General features: G+C 31.8%; 1 protein-coding gene across 1 annotated transcript in view; it reads right to left on the bottom strand.

The window, feature by feature from the left end:
• LOC124534565 (serine/arginine repetitive matrix protein 2) overlaps positions 1-19510 on the bottom strand; it is a 175095-nt gene extending 155585 nt beyond the window's left edge. Inside the window, exons 1-2 of the mRNA XM_047110473.1 lie at positions 18705-19510; positions 16196-16331 (exon numbers count right to left, since the gene is read on the bottom strand). Of these exons, the coding sequence (XP_046966429.1) occupies positions 16196-16331; positions 18705-19093 (525 nt within the window). The 5' untranslated portion in view covers positions 19094-19510. The remainder of the gene's footprint in view (positions 1-16195; positions 16332-18704) is intronic.
• Between the last annotated feature and the right edge of the window lie 3631 nt (positions 19511-23141).

Here is a 23141-nt window from a genome sequence, read left to right as displayed (position 1 = left end):
AATATCATTTGAAGCCCAATTCCTTGAATGAGACATTCCCATAAAGATATAGTTAAATATGTTATTGACAGTTAATTACTTATTAGTATCTACTTAGTAAAAACAAAAACAGTTTTTTATAGGTATAAGAAATAACAATAATTACATATTATTTAATACGCATAAAATTACATCTGAATCAGAAACCCATGCTTGTATAACAAGTAGGTATGAGTATAGGTATAGTATTCGAAGAATAAAATAAAATATTTCTATAGCTACAAAATAGATAAAAGATTTATTCATAGACTCAGTGACGTATAAAATAGAATGCTTATTGACTTCTGAACTAATACAAAACAAATTGCAACTAAAACGAGTTGTTGAAATAAATTTAGGTATAGAAATTAAACTTTTACATACATTCAAAATATACTTTCGAGTAAATTTCATTTATTTACAAATATGATTTTATCACAAACTGAAAATTAATTTTATTCGATATTTGGATATAAAGATATACCTATTCATAAATTTTATATAGTTACAATCACAATACACTGGTCTGATTGCGTCGCGACGCTAGACTACACAATTTGCTTGTACAAACATCATTTCATTTGTATAGGATTTCCTTTAATCATGAACCCATCTACACATATAAATAAAATACTTGTTTGTCTGGATATATCAAACAAGATCGAAATTGTGATACAGATTTAAAAACCGGTTTGAAAATAACTTGTATGAATTTCAAAAATGTATGTACCTAATTAAATCATTCTCAAGTCACTCCGAGTGTAACCGTATGTAATCAGAATCCCTTTCATATTCGCATTCTTTCAAAACAAACACATAAGCGCAAACTAAGTTACACTTTGTCGCTTTGATATAAACAAGTTCCAGCAACCGATCGATCCCGCTGAATACAAACCACATTGAAAACAACATCAAAGTGGAAACACAAATACGAAGGAAAATATGTAAATTTTAATGCAACCGATGGCAAGATCAAAGTCAATGCACGGCAGCCGGCTGATTTTTGGTTTGCTCTTTTATTTCTCTTACCCCAGAACGATTGTGGCCGATCCCTTACATATTTCTCTGTCTGGCTTAAAATAAAACTTCAGACTGTAATTTACAAGCGAACTAAATTCGATACTTTAGTGTTAATAAAGTTTTTCATTGGACCTTGGTCATTTTTAAACAAAAGTAAAACTCTCTTAATATAACGTTTTGATTAAGTGTGCGGAAATATTTCAAATTGCATTATTATCGAGTACCAAAAAAAAAATAGTTTATATGAATTAAATATGTAATTTACTTGGTGGTAGGGCTTTGTGCAAGCCCGTCTGGGTAGGTACCACCCACTCATCAGTTATTCTACCGCCAAATACCAGTACTCAGTATTGTTATGTTTCGGTTTGAAGGGTGAGTGAGCCAGTGTAACTACAGGCACATGGGACATATATCTTAGTTACCAAGGTTGGTGGCACATTGACGATGTAAGGAATAGTTAATATTTCTAACAGCGTCATTGTCTATGGGTGATGGTGACCACTTACCATCAGGTGGCCCATATGCTCCGCCAACGTATACCATAAAAAAAAATGTAAACATTAATATATTTGTGTACATAATTTCTCACATAGCGAAGTAAAAGGTCTACTAATGGGTTAATAAGATAACAATACAACACATAACACAGAAAGATGAAACGAATCAAGGATAACATTAGAAGAACATGCGTATGCTTACTAAATATACTTGCTCATATACGCACTTATAGTATTGTTATTCTTCCGCGTCATTATTATAGATTATATTTCCAAATAATTAATAACAATAAAATAATAATAATGGATTTATTAATGAAAAAATATTATTATTATAAATGTATTTCTACTTTTTCATCATTACTATAACAATACCTCACAAATTTATTTATTCACAATTTGTCTTTGTAGTAAAATAAAAATTAAAAAAACTACTAACTAACTACTCTTCACAAAATGTGATACTATGAAATATAAACACGGATAATTAATGAAAAGACACAAACAAGCTATTAGGACGAGATAGTGTTACCTGCCTATTATGTTCGATATTATATTAATTACCAACGTAATTATTTCAGTATATTACAGGCTATTCAATGGTATGGAATGTTTATTAAATACGGTATAGACGCTCATAATGGCTCAAATGATCAAACTTAGGCTATTAATGATGTGATTATGATTGTCAGGGAACAAAGGGTAGTGCTGTTTCTTGACGATAAACTTATATATACAGATCCAAATTGATAATGTAATGCATATATCTGTTGGAATTGAGTGTCTGGAATGGGTGGAACTAAGATGCTACCGCAAGGTTAACTATCAGTGTTATGGTAGCATGCGAAAGCGATCCCGTCGTGTCCGCCGAATGTTACCGCTGGTGTTTTAGTGGTTATTACGGTCTACTTGAGTAGTCTTCTAGGTACTGGTGATATATCACATTACACACCACTAATGTGGCGGAAAGGCGTAATGCATTTTTTCAGTGAGAAAAAAAGAACAACAGGCTAACTACCAGCTGTAGGAATAAGAGAAAGGTCATAAGATCATTCATTTCATATATTCAATGGTAAGTTACAGATTTTGATAAAATTGTACGGTCAGCAAAAATAAATTTTAACAATTTTTTTTTGTAATGTTTTGATTTTATTTTTGCTACAAAAGTTTCACAATCATACATTTTACTTACTTAATAAGGTTTGCTCTTAATATAATTTTAGCTTTGGTCATTAGTAGTATTTGACCTTTTCTTGGTGTTAGGAATTTGTACAAATCGTCTAACAGCAATACTGGGAAGGATGCTTATCACTCACCGTCATTCGAAAAAACACACACACAAATTCTGTCATTTTGTTCTAAAATTGTCTTGTTTGTAAATAAATATAAACATAAATACAATGTTTACAATAGGTGTATAAAAGTTGACACGAGAAATGTAAGCCTGCAAAGTCGGGTCGAAATTCCGTGACATTCACCCCATTTTCATTTATCTTAGCGAGATTTAGTGAAACTATTTGTTCCAAACTTTACCAATACCGTAGAAAGCAATTTACAAGCATTTATTAAACGTATTTCATACAAAGTTTGTAGGAACATAATCTTCTGTTTTGTATTTATACATAAATCGGAAAGACGTAAGTTATTACACAATAAAGTTAGCAAAAAAATCTTATATAATTATGACTTTGTTTTAATTTCGTTTATATTCCAAACTAATGGACTGTCTGTTGAAAAATACTAATTAAATCGATTTAGTTATTAATAGGAAAGCACAAGAGATATATCATCATTTATAACCATACAAATTTCAGATTTATAATATAAAGATATTTAATTAACGTAACTAAACAATAGGTAAATTATTTTAAGTTTTAATAACATTAATGAATTGAAAATAATACTAGCCGGAATTTTTAAAGAAAGAGGTTATTCTACCTTTTCGGTTTTTACAGAACTAGTAATTTTTTGGTGTTCTATTTTCAAATTTAATTTGAAAAAGAATCCACCTTAAAGTGAAAATACGATAGACAGGTAATAGATTTGTTACCTGTTATCGGTTGATATATACGAATATACGGAATATTCGTTCGTGCTATTGTGAACGGTTTTTCAATATTCTTATTTAATATATTGTAATGTTCGAATACATCATGGTCTAGTGACTAGATATAAGGATTCCGTGATCCTGGATTTAAATCCGAAGAGCTTGTTGTGTTGAACTTTTTATTACTAGATATATTCATCGATTGTAAATCGATTTTACTTAATGTATTTTATGGAGTAAATTGTGAAATAAGGGTCCTTTGAAAGTTAAGAGATAAAACTCTACCATTAAATGGTAAAAATTACGTCTAAAAAATATGTTCTTCTACATGGTCACTCATAGGGTGTAAGTGACCTTATTTATAAAAAACACACATTACGTATTTGATACTAACATAAAAAAACTGAAATAAGTAGGCATGCAGTGCATGCAAATGTAAGATGTTTTTATATTTTTATGCGTAAACAAAATAATTCCAAGTATTACCTCACAATATAAAAAGTAATGTTCTAAAGGTCCATTAGCCTCGCTACATTCTTGGAATAACATTAAATCTCTTTCAAGATATCAAATGAACTGAATATTATTTGCAGACTCAAGAAAAAATATCACTATTGATCAATAATCACAACAATTGTCCGACCGGACTCCATACTGGTAATAGTCATACAAAGTACTTCCTACTCAAAATATATATGTACCTATAATGCATTCATATTAAAGTAGCAAAAAGTCGTAAATTTGAATTTTCCTGGTCGAAAAATGAGAATCTTATGTTTTATTTTTGCAAATCAATCTTAAAGTAGTTTATATTACATATTTGTTACCCTTTTTGTACCCGTGTAAAGGCTGACCATAAAGTAGTTTCATATAATACCAGATATCGGCTTTCATTAATTTTGAGCTTATTATTATTTAATTTATCATTCTAAAATAAAAGTAGTCTGAATTACTCATTATGAAAACGGTTATCTGCCAGTGAAAGTCCCGTCAAAATAGGTCCAGCCATTCTAGACATTAGACGGAACAGACAGACAAATATTCAAAATTTGTTGTTTTGGTATATGTAGGTACCTACCATACATATGTATTTTAAAAAGAGCGCTTATTTTATTATTACCATCATACACTCCAATATGTATAGATATAAAATATTCTTTATAATGCATCAAAAAATATTTTTATGTCGTATTTACTTTCCAAGTAGTCAGTTGACTTTAGGCTTATAGTGAGTTATGGGAATCTAAATATTTTTTGCCTCTTTTGCAAATATAAAGCTTTACTCTTGCTATGGTTGATTGGTACAAAATAATTTTAGCATTAATCTCACTGTACTTCAATATATATGTTTATGTTGTGTAAGTAAAAGTAAGTAAAGTAGTAAAGTAACAGCCTGTAAATTTCCCACTGCTGAGATAAGGCCTCCTCTTCCATGAAGGAGAGGGCTTGGAACATATTCCACCGCGCTGTTCCAATGCGGGTTGGTTGTGTAAGTACTAAATAAATATTTATAATAATGAAACTTTGTAGATTCAGCACGTACATGAACTTACAAATTTTTAACATGCTTTTAAGTACCTGTATTAATTTAGTTACTGAATTTTAAACTCTACCAATTAGATCGAGCTGAATTTTTCCATACTTGTACCTTCATGTACTAAATTTAATACGATGTTACGACATAGGTAGTTTTGTATTTATCTATGGGATATATTCAAAGTTTGGTATGTAGGCTTTAATATTATCGTCCCGGCACAAGCTGCTGTAACTTTAACACGCGAAAACTTTGCATGAAAGATTTGTATATTGTATGTTGAATACATAATGTCTAGCTATATTTAAAGTAACTGAGCGAATTGTATGTAAAAAATGAATGATACCTAAATTAATTTATCATACAATATCAATTATAAGGATAAGTAACGTATTCATTTTATAAATTTTATCTTTTTTTATAAAAATATTTATCTTCGTGGTACGTACTATTTAACGATTACAAAAAGAAAGATTTAGGGGACACCAGCGGGACATTTGACAACTCTTACAAAATAAATGTAATCTTTCTTATTGAATCGCCAAAAATATTACACTAGGTAACATTTATATAATTATAATAAAAATACACAAAAATAGAAAACAACATAAGCTTAAAACGAAATAAAATAATTATTTCATTCATTCTTATATTTACTTCAAATAAAAACTGTAACGAAGCTTGTATATTTTAGTATAGTTTTTTTTTATTTAAACAACATGTGACTACGAGACGTTAAGTGGTCATAACCAACCATTTTTTTGCTTAAAACTACTTAAATAGATTTACTAGAAATACGGCATATTGGCAATTCACCACTAAGATAACTTTTCCTTGGGAATCCAGCTCCTAGACGAAGCACCACTATTTCACCAAAGATTAGACAAAATCCATACGTATGCAGTAACAAGCTCTGCTAGTATTCAATAACCTTCAAAATATCGATGAACAAATATTTTACCTAGGTAGAGCTGCCTAGGGACAGGGGACGAATGTCATCACAGCGATTAATTAGTGGAAAATGAACATCGCACCGTTCGACATTTTCAATTACAGCTATCCGAAACAGAACTTGATTACAGAATGACCGAAGGGAATAGCCGAGGCTTAATATGGGCGTAATAAAGTTAAAAACTACGCGCTGAAATGATTCAAAATATCATTTCGCTGTCATTAAAAATGACAAGGACATTAAATCATTCCAATTTCAAATCATCGGATAGTTTGTCTTAATCCTGAAATCAAAGAGGTAATATTGAAAACGTTGAGATCGTGGAAAATAATTCTCATTAAGTTATTTAAATGGAGTCGAGATGGCCCAGTGGTTAGAACGCGTGCATCTTAACCGACGATTGCGGGTTCAAACCCAGACAAGCACCGCTGATTCATGTGCTTAATTTGTCTTTATAATTCATCTCGTGCTCAGCGGTGAAGGAAAACATCGTGAGGAAACCTGCATGTGACATATTTCATAGAAATTCTGCCACATGTGTATTCCACCAATCCGTATTGGAACAGCGTGGTGGAATATGTTCCAAACCTTCTCCTCAATGGGAGAGAAGGCCTTTAGCGCAGCAGTGGGAATTTACAGGCTGTTGTTGTTGTTATTTAATTAAAAAAACACACACAGCTCCATTTTAGTCAAATCGCACCAATATGCAATTCACATAAATATGAGGGTCTTAAGTTTAACAAGAACCTGTATACATTTTGAAACGCTATGCCGTGATTGTTTTATATTATAGTGCAAGACCCGTGTCCAGAAAAATGAGCAGACCAGACATAAAATTAAAAGAGACGAAACGCACAAAACATTGTAGTTTTCAAAAGTTTATAATAAGCTTAACATAAAGAACCGGCAGCCAGCGTTTTTTATATTGCTGAATGCCACTGCGTATACTTTTTCTTGCTTTGTCTCTTCGAAAAAATGTTTTTAACAAATAGTAAGCAGCGGTCGTAGACACAAGTGTTCCGAGTTTTCTCATAACGAAAGTGGTAAATTTCGCTTTGTACTGAATAACCAAAATGTCTGACGATTTTCTTTTCAAAAGGTAAGTTTGGTTAAGTATTTCTGAATTTGAATATATTACATTGGAAAATTATTTTATAATGTTTTTATCATTTAATATACCTATATTTTTAAGGTACCTATCCTTTTTTTAAAACATTAGTTAATAAAGTCATATAAATATTAAAACTAAATGCAAGTGAACCATGTTACTTTTATTTTATTATATAACTAACAGTTACCTACAGCTTTGCTCGCGTGACAGTTGAATTACAAATTAACTTTACTTGTAAATTTAATTTCATATTTTAAATCTTAAAATAAGACGCATTTCTATACAAATTTCAACCGTTATTTCACCCCCCTTTCGGGATAGAATTTCCAAAATTCCTTCTTTAGAGGATATCTACTTAATAAAACGATCATACTCACCAAATTTCATGGCCCTAATTTTTATAATTTACGATAATGACTCTGAATGAGTCACGACATGTTATTTTATGTATATAGATTTTTATATAATTGTATATAGAAAGACAGTTATTACTCGATGTGATATTCTTATTGTATTTGGTTCTTTAAAAAATACAAATGATATCTTACAGGCTCAAATAATCGCCGACCACGTAATGTTATATCCCTTGTGGTCGTAATTACATTGGGTCACTCACCATTCCAGTTGTTTCCTGCTTGGCGCTAAAATAAATGAATGGGCGGTACCTACCAGAACGGGCCTGTACGTTCCTGACGGTGACACAATATGTACAAAAAATATTTATAAAATTTCGTTACTCTACCATTCTTGGTTCAATTGTTTGGTTCCATTGTTTGAAGCATATTGGAATATGCCTGTTCGAGAATATTATTTGGTTAATAAATGGCATCAGGATAAATAATAAATATATTAAAAACATTCAATATTCTTACAGCGTCATTGTCTATGGGTGATGGTGACCAATTACCATCAGGTGGCACATATGCTCGTCCGCCAATCTTTAAAGGATGGTTCAGATAGAGAACCTAATACAAAGTTTCAAAATAAATGTTGGTGCTTAATATACTTAAATTATTAGCGCCTTTAAATAATTTAGTATAATAATTCATAATTAAGATTATCGATAAAGGCGAAAAAATGTCTCGAAGATATCTTACCCCGCGTGGTTAATACAAATAAATGTAAAGCTTGAACCCATGTCAAAACAGGAGGAGGATCGTAATTTTGTTTGCTTATGATATTAACATATTTTTATTTGTAGAACTCTTTTATTTTTGAATTGATTTTGATGATTAATTGACTCTCAATTTCATTGGAATATATATATTCCTACTAGCTGTTTCCCGCTGCTTGGATCGCGTAGAAAATATGAATATATTCACAAATATTACTTAGATGTAAGACCTTTTTGTTTACAACACTTCTTTCCAATTGAAAAATAGCCTATGTCCTTTCTTAGGCTCTAGACTATTTGTGTACCAAATTTAATCTAAATCAGTCGAGTAGTTTAGGCGTGTAAGCGAGGCAGACAGACAGATTTACTTTCACATTTCACATACTTCCATACTAATGTTATAATATTAGTATGGAAGTATGGATAATGTCTGAAAACAATGTATTCTTATAATGAAAATACCCAAGACGATCGCCTCCCGTTACTTATGTATTTATGCATAGCTTTAATATTTATGTTCGATTTATTAAAATTTAATTGATTAAAATCACTGAATTAATTTTATGAACAATGATTTAGCTGCAGTGAAAATAATTTACACATTGCCTTGTCTTTTATATGAATAAAGGATGGGCTATTTTCGTCGCGAGCGTGAATTTAATTACAATTTAGAAAAGAGAAAAAGCGGTGCTTACTTGTATCCAACCAACTTGCATTAGCACAACGCATGTCCCAAAACATGGCTTAAAATGAGCCATAACCCAACACTGGGCTATTTACAGGTTCATGTAGTATTCAATCTGCTCTATCTTTTAATCTATTTACATTTAAATGAATATTGTATTGATATAGAACACATTCATACAAATTAAAAGTCAATTAAATTTATATTTAAGCAAGTGCCATTATGGGCTAATGATTAGAAGACGTGCATCTTAAACACCCAACAACAACAATTGTACGCTTAACAAAGCGTGAACACCCAAACCAGTAGAGACAGTAAAAGAATATTACAGAATGTGTTATGCGACATCGACTTTAATAATTATAAAATTTATAGGATTCAAGTATCAAAATAGCGCATCATCGTAAAGTCAGTTGCCAAAATTGTTAGATTTTGAAATTATTTCTTACCGAATCATCAATGAAAGTGAAGTCCTAAAATTTATTTACTAAATATGGGTTTATAAATATAATGGTCGCCTGTGAAGGAAAACGCCATAATGAAACTTCAGTGGATAAAAATTAACAATATATATTCCAAACCCAACAGTGGAACATTATACAGGCTATTATTTTAATTTTTCAAAATAATGAATGAACTTGAAAAACTTGTTGTCTATTTACTAAATATTTTGGCTAGAAGCTGGAATCTAAAGTTTTGCAGTTATTTTATAAAAGTCGTTTTAAAAACGGTTATCACAGTCTAGCAAACTTTAAATGAATGTTTTAAAAATATACGAGTAGAGTACTACTCAGTCGCATCTGACGCCAGTATCTTGAACCAATCAATAAAACAATTTACAAGGGGTAAAAAAAAAGAAACTCAGATTGTATAACATTAAGGAAACCCTTTTTTTCAATCAAAATATAAAATTGCCTCCTGCTGAAAAATAATATTCTCTATACCTAACATAATATATTTAATCAAACAGCAAGACTTAGTATTGTTGTGTTCCGGTTTAAAACCGGGATTTAGCCAGTTACCAAGCCACATTGACAATGTAGGGTCCCTTATAAAAATATCTTATTCTTGCCGATGTCAGTGGACTGTGGTGAACACATACCATCAGGTATTATATTTCATCAGGTTTTATATTTTATTTGTTATCAATCAATAAGGTTTTGCATTTTATTACAATTTTATGACACTATTTTTTTAAAGTCGTTAGTTATAACGCTAATAAGGAGCTTAAGCCATGATCCATCACTACAGGAGAAGTTTACATCTTCAGCCGAGAAGAATTACTTGGAGCAGTAAAATTAACTTTATTATTACTTGGTGGTAGGGCTTTAGTGCAAACCCGTTTGAGTAGGTACCACCCACTCATCAGTTATTCGACCGCCAAACAACAGTACTCAGTTTTGTTGTGTTCCGGTTTGAAGGGCGAGTGAGCCAGTGTAACTACAGCAACAAGGGACCTAATATCTTAGTTCCGAAGGTTGGTGGCGCATTGACGATTTAAGGAATAGTTAATATTTCTTACAGCGTCATTGTCTATGGGTAATGGTGACCACTTACCATCAGGTGGCCCATATGCTCGTCCGTCAACCTATACCATAAAAAAAAACTTATAATTATTATGGATAACGCCGTCTAGGACCACTCCGTATTGGGAAAGCGATAATCGTTTATGTCGATTATAACATATATAGTTTTAAACATATTTGGATACAAAAATTCGTATTTCAATGACAAAAGAACACAAATAATAAACAAAACACCGAAAGCAATCACTAAACCAAAATAATTTTACAAATATGTACACATTTATCTACACTAAAAATTGAGGAGGCGTTTTTTGTACAGTCTAACGAAACAACTCAACTTATCCACAACACATGACAACCAACACTGTAAAACACGAGCGAAGCCGCAGGCAAGTACTAGTATGATATAAATAGCTTCGCACCGCAGTTTTACCCGCTTTAAATTCAGGCTATTGACGTGACGAGTGTCAAAGGTTTTGTAATTCATGTTCGTGTAATATATACTAATGCTATAACGATGAAGAGTTTGTTGGTTGATCTGTTTGGTTGTACGCGCTATTCTCAGGAACTACTAGTTCGATTTGAAAAATATATTCCATTGTTAATAAGCCCATATAGGAGGAATAACAATGATAAATGTTGTTTGTAAACGGTTAAAGTTTCGCAAATAACATCTATGTCAGAATCTGTAACGCAGCCAAGTGAAGTCAGGACGAGCAACTAGCATGATATATAAAGGACTCAGAATGGTAAATCTCATAATTCGTAAACAAATTTTTACTTTTTTTTCATATCCCTATTCAGAATCAAAATGAAAGTATGAAAATGGTAAATACATCAGTCTAGCCGATTTCATTAGACAGGGAACATCTGGTACATCGCATTAGTATGTTGATGAGGCAATCGCAATCGCTGGGAGTAACGTGATTTATATAGGGTGTGAGGGCTGTCGAGGATATTAGATAGTCAATGTTATTGATGACTTTTAGTTTCAGATATCGTGTTTATAAGAAATTTATTTAAAAAATAACAAGTATAAAAGTTCTACCTTAAGATACCAAGCAAAATAAATCAATACGAGAGGAAAGGTAATTAAATATACCATATGATTTATTCAAAGAAGTATAAATAAAAACGGCTATCACTAAAAAGGTTGTGATAAAAAATAAAAAAAAATACAGACGAATTGATAACCTCCTCCTTTTTGAAGTTGGTTGAAAATACTACACATACCTACTAGATTTCATGATTTAAAGTATTGAATATTTCTTCTTTTAATAATAATTTACTTGATGGTAGGGCTCACCTGGGTAGTTACCACACACACATGACACCGATCCAGGAGAGAGAGAGATAAATGTATTTAACTAACGACCTTAGTATTTTAAATATTTGAAAAGAGTAACTACTGAGTTTCTTGCTGATTCTTCTCGGTAGAATCTATATCCCGATGGTAACTTCACCAAATATAGTATTGTAAAATGACGATTCAAAGGTGCTTGTAAGAGCCTACTTCAACAAAGTATATTTTGATTTTCATTTTGGTTTAATTGGTAAGCGAATCTGTGTATCTAAAGGGACAAGGGATATATCTTAGCTACTAAATTTGGAATATTAAGTAGTATAGTAATAATTAGTAATATTTAATAATTTGTACAGCGCTTGTCATTCATGGTGATGTTGACCACTTAACATCAGGTGACCCATTTGCCTGTCGATCTATATACAATATAAAAAATATAATAATAAAAATTACTACATATAGAGAATTTATAGAACTTAGTGGTTTTTATCCGAATTTGAAACCCCAACTTTATCGAATTATCGTAACACATTTTCTGTTCGACTGTATCGTATCGGATCTATAATCTTTATGAATTAAAATAAATTGTCAAGTTTTAATAAAATAATTCTTATTCATAAATTCTATAATGTTTTTGTGTTTACCATTTAAACGTACATATGTCTCCGTGTATTAAGTGAATATAATTGATCGGACTAATGATATTAATGTCCACTCCCTCAACGCAACATGTGTAGGTAATTTATAAGCCGACATAAATATAGGTCCATATAATATCGTGACTCACCAAATATATGCGATACTTTATAATTGTAAATATTATTAAATGTTTTTAAAGTTAATAGAAAATGGATTGTAAATATTATTACTTTATAATAAAATTAATTATAAAATTGAAGTAAAGAAGGGAAAGAACAAATAATTGAAAGAAAAGTTTTCCAAGCCTGTCTGTGTAGATACCACCCGCTCATCAAATATTCTTCCTCCATACAGTAATATTTGGGTATAGTTGTGTTCCAATATGAAAGTTAAGTGACCCTGTGTATCTACAGGCCTAAGGGTAATATTTATATCCTAAGGTTGGTGGTGCATGTACCACCAGATGGTGAATTTGCCTATATTATAAAAAAGAGAATATAATTAAAGAATTATATTTGAACTTTGAATAAACTTTTAACTTCATTGTAATAGTCCACATAATTCGTTAGTTTGACAAAATTTACTCTTACGGACTTAAAAATATGCCTTCAGAAAATATAAAATTATCCAAGATAGAAGTTAAAATTATGATAAATTAAGATTACAATTAAATTCCACGGGAATGATACGAAAATGCATACAAAAAGCGCCCTCTGACAAAACTCTGAAATGCAGTAAACATATGGTAACAACGCCATCTATGGCCGTACACGTGTGTTATTTCACAGGTCGCTTCACAATATGACTAGACGATAGGACCCTGATAGAATACGTTAAGTCAGACAGGTGACAATAGATGGCGCTAGTAACAATATAAACGAAATGGTCAACGATATAGGACGTGGGATTTTTTATTATATCTTTCACACAAATAAGCAAAAAGTATTATTTTGTCCAAACATAAAATTAAAACATACCACTTGTTGGTAGGGCTTTGTGCAAGCCCGCCTGGGTAGATACCACCATCAGTTATTCTACCGCCAAATAACAGTACTCAGTATTGTAGTGTTCCGGTTTGAAGGGTGAGTGAGCCAGTGTAACTACAGGCACAAGGGACGAAACATCTTAGTTCCCAAGGTTGGTGGCACATTGACGATGTAAGGAATAGTTAATATTTCTTACAGCATCATTTTCTATGGGTGATGGTGACCACTTACCATCAGGTGGCCCATATGCTCGTCCGCCAACCTATACCATAAAAAAAAAGTAAAGACTTTTGTTTGACAGTTAAACGATTTGATTCTATATCATAAATATATGATGAATGATAAAATTAGTTTATTTTCAAATTGTCAACAGCAATTTGCATTTTTATAACGTTTATTTAAAAACCTAAAAGTTAAAATATCCTCCGCGTATGTCCTTTCTTTGAGTTCCAGCCTGCGTCATGACCAGTTTCAACGATTTCGGTCGCCACTGGCAGCCGTGACAAAGTAACTGAGGACATTCGTTTAGATAGTATGTTTATTAAAATTAGAATCAAATATGATAAAACAAATACTTATTTTTACAGTATTTTTAAAACCTAGCCTACTGTTACTTTAATAAGTAGCGACCCGCACTAACTTCGCACGAGTGTAGTATTAATAAACAAAATGATATATTATAAATACATTTTAACCCTTTAGCACTCAAAAATAATTTACCTGTAAATGAGTGAAAAAAAAAATAGAATTGAGCTTTAGAGATAGCTTATGATTACTTTCTGCATACAAAATAATGCCCTTAATACCCTATAATATAAATAAATATAGTATTTGAATGAATGAATGAACTATGTGGTTAATCTATTAATAAATTGTTTTACTTTCTTTTAGTTAAGCTTAGAGACACTTCAATTTTTCCTTAGAGCATCATAAGGCGAGCCCAGAAAGATATATTATAAATTAATTAAATTTAGCCCTTTCACGATTTTTCATTGGAAACATTAAAAAAGTAAATATAAATATAAGACCCCGCATAAAAAAAAGAAAAACATATTATATTTTCAATTTACACACAACTTGTAGCGTACTTTAAAAAGTGACTTACGGAAATCTCAACGCAAGCAGACCATGAAACGAGCCCTTTGTAGGCGAGATGACTCATCTAGATAAGTGGGTAACGCTTTCACGGTGAACGCATCCTTAGAAGACGACAACACTTCGTAAATCTAAAAGAGTTCCTTAGGATCTCAATTTAAAAAAATACTTCTGAAATATACCATTAAATAATATTAGTACAGATAATATAGGTATATATTACTAGATATTATAAACGCGAAAGTAATTCTTTCGGACGGTTACGCTTCCCCGGCTATACTAGGGCTTTTTAAATTTAGTGGGAAGGAAGCTTGATCCTACTTTGAAGCTACTTTTTTCACGCTTCGAGGTAATAATACTTAAAGAAAAAGCAAAGTAACAGCCTATCAATTTCTCGCTGCTGGAATAAGGCCTCCTCTTCCATTAAGGAGAGGGTTTGGAACATATTCCACCATCATTGTGCATTCCACCAACCCCCGCATTGGAACAGCGTCTAATGCGGGCTCGTGGAATGCACATGTGGCAGAATTTCGATGAAATTAGACGATTCCTCACGATGTTTTCCTTCACCGCCGAGCACGAAATGAATTATAAACACAAATTAAGCACATACATATATAGTGGTGCTTGCCTAGGTTTGAACTCGCAATCATCGGTTAAGATGCACTCGTTATAACCACTGGGTCATCTTATATAATACTTGAGATAAAGATTTATGAACACGTTCTTTAAGCATTCCCATCACCAACTGGATTCCAAATAAGCGATTTTCGTTATGTTAAACAGATCAAAAAAGACTTTTACCCAATTCCAGGGGGGATTTCGAAAAATCTTCAATTTATAGTGTTCAGTGATTACAATTACTCTCGTACAAGTACCTACGCAGAGGTACAAGAAATTCATTTAATGGCCCAATCTCGACCTCCGAGCTCTGAGCTTTAATTTAAATCACTGGCCTGATAATAAAGACAGCGAATATTAAAATATATTTATAACTTAGTTACAGCAGCCGGTAGGGTCAGAAGAATCTGTATCAATACAGATTATTTTCACCATACCGGTGATAACAAACGCGGATTGAAAGTACGTCTTATCAGTTTATATGAAATAAAAAATATTTTATGAGATTAGACGAAACAGCTCTAACTATCTACGTTATAAGTTTTTAAATAAATTAAAAAGTATTTATCAAACAATGGTCAAAAGGTTCTGTATAACACTGTATATGTATAACCTGTTTTTAATCATGCTTATGGATACTGGCAGTAAGGGCACTATTTTTAGTGTAATTGCGATACAAAATATTCCTATTGTCAAAGCGTAAATGAACAAACGGATAACTTTTTAGACATTCGTTAATAACAACAGAATATGCAGTAGAGCAGGTGTGCAGTAGAGTTATGTAACATTCTGCACACCTATGTCGATAATAAGTCTTGTAGAATATATTTCAAAGGTTTTGCCCGTTTTTTTTTTAAGAATAATAGAAATTACACATATTAATGAAGCTTATCGCTGGCTTAGGATCATTCCAGCGACTTTTTACATCGCTAGGCAGCCTGTAAACCATCGAGCTAGTCACGCTTCGTATGATTGACTATCTTATATACCTACTACCCTCTACATTATTCATTCGTAAAATAAATATAATGCAATCACTGTACTAACCTGTGATCCAGTGCTGAATTCATCAGCTGGCTGTTCGCGCGCGAACCTCTCGAATTTGAAGCTGTTAGAGCGGTAGAGCTCGTTGTCCTCCCGCGAACGGCGCCCACGGCAGAAACGACGGGTTATTGAGGTATGTCTGGAAATGTTAGCAAAATTATTAAAATTATGCTATTTTCATAGTATATATTGCATGTAAGATTTTAAGTCTCGTGAACAAGACTTTCGTAGATAATGTCGAAATATCGAGCGCCACCAAACAAAAATAAAAAACATGGTAGGTAAATTTAATAACTGTAATACATATTTCATGCTGTTTAACTTAATAGCCAAGATAAAAGGCTTATTATCATGTTTAAAATTAACAATTCTACTCTAAAGAAATAGAGATAGAGCAATAGAGGAACGTATTTCATCAAATAGGACCTCAATATATTTTTACGTTTGGACAATTTGATACTACAAATACTCAGCTATAAAGTTGTCGGTGACTTATCGGAAAAACCGCGTCATGACCATGTATTTATAGGTTTAGGTTCGGTTAAAAATACTCAAAAAAAATTCCATTCTTCTAAAATTCGTGCTCTATTATTAAAGAAAACTAATATACAACGTTTTATACACAAAACTAACTGAAAACGCGGCTTCGCCTGCATGGCTTTAATTTGTGTTGAAAAGCCATTCTACTTTTTGTTATAAACAATTATTATAAGCCACTAAAATTACTCAGTAGTAGTAAACTAGTCTGTCTTTATAATTATTATATTATTAGCGCGTGATTAAAATAGTTCGTTAGCGCTTTAATTCTGGCTTGACAAATTACCATATTTCAGGCATGTTTTATTAATACTAAAAAAAAATAAGTCGTAATAATTTCAGTAAAGTTGCTTTCTAATGAAGGAAATATTAATAAAATCGGCTCCATGTTTTAGAGTCTATCGATTTCTTACAAACAAATGTAATTACTCTTCTAGTATTATACCTTATTATAGAAGATATAGAAGTATGAATAATGAGTCTAAAATATTTATCAAATCCGAATATCTTAACTAGTTAGCGGACTACTTTATGAAATAGAATCAGTTGATTCTATTTATAGCAATTGTCACAGAAATTATTGAAAGGTTGATTCGGGTTCATCGCACTATACGGTAACTTATGAAGTTATCATTTTATCAACTATAACAATATATTTAAAAAAAACACTAATATATTATGCTTATTATACGGCAATTAATTTATAAAAAATGTTAATTTGAGTTTAAATTAATTTGGAATTTATTTCATCTTAAGTGATATTATTAAAAGCAGAGATTTAATTATTAAAGATAAACGGTTAGTTTATATATTCAATCGTTCATATTAATTACTAGAACTAATGTAAAATGACTAATTTAACAAAATATATATTTTTAAAAATAAATTAATTAAATGTCCATTTTAAATACCCCATATAATATCGTACCTATTTTAAAGTAAACTATATCGATTAAAATAAAAAGACAGAGGGCATCTATTGTTAAATTATGTTATCTAAATTTAAAAATTAAAATCTTCTTCGATCTGTAGTTCAATAAACATATTTCGTATAGCATTTGAAAATAAGTTTTAATTAATAAAAAAAAATTACAAAATTATAAAAAAAATAGATGTGTCTACCGGCTTTTTACCTTAGTCGTATAGATTTTCTCTTAAACATTATAAAATCCTATCAGCAGTTTTATTATCAAGAAGCCAACTAAGTTCAAATTAAATCTAGTTAGTATTTAACCCTCCATATTTATTAATATCATGGCTACATTCTGTCGATTAATAATTTAATATATTTGCTCGATTTCGTATGCTTATTTTTGTTTGTACTTCATATTTAGGATATTTAGTAACTCTTTTAGTTTATTATATAGTGTGATCCAAACTTAAATAAATATTAAATTTTTGTAATAATTGGCTTATAAAAAAGTAAAAAAAAAGGTTTTGCAAAAAAGTATGCAATTATGCATATTCGCAATATTTACAAGCCATATTTTCTTTATTTTAATCGTTTGATATTATAGAAAAACAATTATTTAAATGACTGTCAATATTTTATTAATTAGTATTCTCAATAGCAATAAAGTATTGTTAATAATGACAATTGACATAGAAATACATCATTAACAAATCTAAATAATTATGAGAACAAGAAAGAAAATAAGATTATTTTCATTGAAAACAGCCAGTGTCGGTGATTTCGTAATGATTAACGAATAATTTATCATACATTAGTGATTACATTAATCCATTTATTTGCTTACTCGACTTTAACCTAAAAGGCTTGTTAATTAACAAATGAATCCTCATTATCGAATCAATGATCTGCAATCAATTCGAATGACTGCGTTCATCGAACGGGATTGTAAGTTTACATAAGTCGAGTGGTAATCATGTCGTGCAATCTACCGTACATATGGCTAACAAAACTGCGAACCATTCATGTACTGGTAAATACTTGAAATACTTATATAGTACTTGCCTAGAATCACTCGAATGCAACGGCCACTGGATGCCGAATATCTTCAATTTGGCTGGAGGTCGACGCTTCTGTTCCGTGCGAGTGTTTTCCTCCACAGGTGGAGTGTGGTGCCTGCCACCTGATGATGCCCTAGTACCACTTCTGCGTCGTCTACGTCGTCGTCTCTCAACCAAGATGAAATTATCACCGTTCCGTATGATGTAAGACGAACGAAGCGTCGACTTTTCTTCCCCTTGCCTCTGTCTTATCAAATCAGCTGTTCGTAATGTGTGGATATTTTGGTACTCAGCCTCTGGCGGAGCCGATGACGTCACTTCCCTACTAGTTCCACTTCCATCCCTTTTCTTTCGGGAGGAATGGAGCCCGACTCGACGCCAAACCTTTTCCATGAATCCGTATTTCCTGTCATCCCATTATATTTTGGTCACCCGCTTATGTTTCACCACCACAAAGCAATTCACTTAAACTTCACGAACATTAATCGCAATTAACATATCAGTTCAGATAAACTAAAAGTACAAAATTAATTCGTTAAACCATCGTCAACAGCAGCGGTTATCGCAATAAATCATTTGAAGATCACCCACTCATTGTCATTGTTCACAAGATAAACGTCTGGTTGAAACTGCACTGCCTGTAGATAGTTGCGCTGAGATCGTTGATACAACACATCACTGGTGACTCACAGAAATCAGGGCGTTAATCATTAATCGCATTTATTAAGACGTACTGGGTTAGTGGAATGAGGGGAGAGAATAACTTGTTTTTTGACATCACATTTGGTAAGGTCCCGGCCCTACAGACAGGGTGCGGGTGCTTAGTTTACGCATGCGCAGTCCCCCTCGCCTGTATCCCTCGCCCGAGCGAAGTTCCAAAATGGCGGACCTCCGACCCCCCTTTCCGTTATTGAATATCTAATTTTATCCGTGCATTTGATGTAGCTATACACTAACTCTGTTGCGCTTTAGCTCAACTACTTATGTATATAGTAAACTCTTTCAAGCGGTTTATGGGTTAATGTTATTCATTCCCATAGGGACTGTCGGCGGCGCTTCTATTATGAAACACGTTGTCTCCTGTTGCGGGCTACTTAGCAACGTCACAATCTACAACTGCATATTATATTAAAAATAATAATCTGAGCGGTGACTCTTATGAGTAAAATATACCGTAGTATTTTTTGAAACTAACTAATATTGATTATGTTACCCTTAATATTAATATTTATTAGCCTATTCACAAGTTTTGGTAGCTTTTATTATTTCTATGTTTGTTTCTTACGCTTTGATCAACACTAGGGACATCACTTATCACAACCTATAAGACATGGCAGGTTATAGTGTTATAAAAATACGTATAAAATTACTTGTTATAACTATGAACGTACAGTTAAAACTATTAAGTCTAGTAGGTAGAGAAATTGGAACATATAAGTATAATTATTATTTTCAAGTAGTCGCCCACGGCTTCACTCGCGATTTACGATGTTAGTTGTCATGTGTTAGGCAAAAAGTGTAGCCTATGTAAGTTCTTAGAGTTTATGTTTGCTTTATACGAAATTTCATGAAATTCGGTTCAGCGGTTTGGTCGTGAAAGAGCGACAGAGAGACAGAGTTACTTTCACATTTATAATATTATAATATAGGTTACATGTAAAACAGAATTTCGAACCTTTACATGAAGTATACACGTATGATGCCGAGACGGAAATCTAGTAATGTTATTTAATTCATTACGCATGCACCTTTTAAATTAAGTATATTTTAAGTGCACACATAATGTTGAATAAATATAATTTTATTTACTCATTACATTTAATCTCACTAAGACTTACGGAACCCTTAAACAAATCCCACGTTTTCCAAAAACAAAATGCAAACAAATTTAAACTTTAAAATAATTGAAAGAAAGTACAAAATCAATTATATACATTCATCATGTTCGGCAAGTTTTGATGCAGGTATGAGAGAACCCAAATATAAAGTTTGAAAAAAAAACCGCTATGTAATGAAAGCCTAACTACCACCCCGTGTCGGTGAGGTGCACCCCTTGCATCCCCGTTGACTCCCCTGCTTACTCTTCAGACACCAAACACCGCACTGCATACTACAACTATCCTATAATTTGTGCAGGCAGACTACCGGCATTACGAGCCTACACAATGCACTAATCTCTACCTAGAAACGACTCTTTAATGTTGTGTAAGTATGCATTTTAGATACCTCTTCTAATTAAATTATTAAACAGATTATTATTTGTTATATGCGAAATTTAAATTACACACTCTATAAGTTTGTTTAACGCAATTAGGATGTAATGCTATGATTGAGGTTCAGACGTAATATTGTTAATTATGCACGTTCCAGTCTCATAAATTTAATTTCTTTTCATTTCACATTTTTAATAGTCATTCATACATACGTATCTACGTAAATATATACTATAATATAAACTCCTGGACATGAGAACGGTCAACGTAAACGGCGCGACTGTGCGGTCGTGTCAAGATCTAAAATCAAAATGTACTTTTTCAAGAAAGTTTTTACAGGCACTTACATCGGAATGTAGATTCTACTGAGAAGAATCGAGAATTAACTCAGCGGTTGCTCTTCTTCAACGTTTAAAACACAAAGTCATGTTAGTTAAAACAATAATATGAATACTTCTTAATGTAGAAAGGTAAATTGCTAATTTACATCATTTTAATTCAAAACGCTGAACTCTATCTAATCGGCCCATTAATATACACATAGACATAAACGCACGCACGCTATTTGTATATTTTTAACCGATTTCGAAAAGGAAGAGGTTATAAATTCGTCTGTTTGTTTTTAACAACAACAGTAATTGTATCACATTATATAAACGTAAATCGACTTTTAAGTAGGTACTCCAATATTTTTCATTTCATTTTACTTAGGAGAACTCCAAAAATATTTTGAATATATAATTATTTTTTTTTACTTTTTAGTGGATATTAATTGGTTTTGATACAGTGTTTTGTCTGAAGTCGGTTGTCCTTGGGTACCGTCAGAGTCGAATAAAGTGTTTTTAATAAAGAACTACCAAAAAGCAAAAAAAATATATCAATATATAATTTAAAATTGAAATATATTAATAAATCTAATTTAGTTTCCTTTACAGATAATCAACACGTACCAACACTCCATTCCAACCATAATAGGAAAAAAACCAAATAAACAACATTTGACAGCAAATTGATATCATTGATCGAGAGCTTGATTAATCTATGATATTCACAATGGATTTGTGAAAAATGGCGTTTTGAACGTTGACGAAACTGTTATCGGAGTATTGGAAGTCAAAATGAAGTGGAAATAAGTGGTTAAGTGTATATTATTGTATTACAAATAAAAGTAAATTAATGATAAACTCTTAGTAGTGTACATATTAGAGAACTGTACAAAATACGTAAATATTAGGTTAATGAGTAAAACTTTTTTCCTACCTTCAGTGGAATAGGCTACACGCGTGTCAGGTGTCATAAAACAATAACAAAAAGATTATATTATAAAAAATAAATATTATAAAAAAAAGTAAGCAGAATTAGGCAGAGCAGGTGTACAGCGTATCCCACCACGCCGCGGCGAGCCGTTCTGATAGATTTGGCAGAATTTTATCTAACACATGAAAAATGTTCTTGACGATGTTCTTGCTCAGGTGAAGTACCGCTGAGCAAGAATATAAAATCAAAATCACTCAAAATATATTATTCAAGAAGGCTTTTACAAGCACTTTGAATCTACCACCTATCGGAAAGTAGTTTATACTGAGAAGAAACTCAGTAGGTACTCTTTTTGACCATTTAAAAATACAGTCATATTAGTTAATTACAATTATATATGTATGTAATTTATCCTGACTGGAAGTCCACGAGTATTAATTCCACGCTTTTTTATATATGTATAATATAAATGCAAGTAAAGCCTTTGCGATCTCGGTTGTGCCTGCTGGCATTTGAACCAGGTATCTTCGGTAAGATTTGTCGTGTTTTAAGCTCTGAGCTCTTTCGGTTTTATGTTCATAGCACAGTTGATTAGTATAAATATAGTTTAAATAATCAGAAATGGATGTTATCTTATAAGAGTCAAACATGGTTATTCTTGAATTTCTAATAACGGTACCTTATAGCGCCCATATAGTAATTAATGTTTATGTGTTATTCAGTATTTAAATAATGATTTCAACCAGATAAATTAGTTTGTCAAAACTACAATTTTAAGTTTAACTCGTTAGTCATAGTTTTCGCCCAATTGGTACAATTATTGGTATATTAAACCTTTTGCGTCCAGCGGGACAGGCTGATAGTAATAAGGTCAGTCTGTAAATATTCTAGTACCTACTAGGATAAGGCCTCCGCTCTTCTTTAAGGTTTTGAGCTAACTCCACTGGTGGCTTCATAGCGGGGTTGGTTAC

This window comes from Vanessa cardui, chromosome 13 (genome assembly GCF_905220365.1).
Source record: "Vanessa cardui chromosome 13, ilVanCard2.1, whole genome shotgun sequence".
Lineage (NCBI taxonomy): Eukaryota > Metazoa > Arthropoda > Insecta > Lepidoptera > Nymphalidae > Vanessa > Vanessa cardui.
This window is presented reverse-complemented; position numbering and strand designations above follow the sequence as displayed.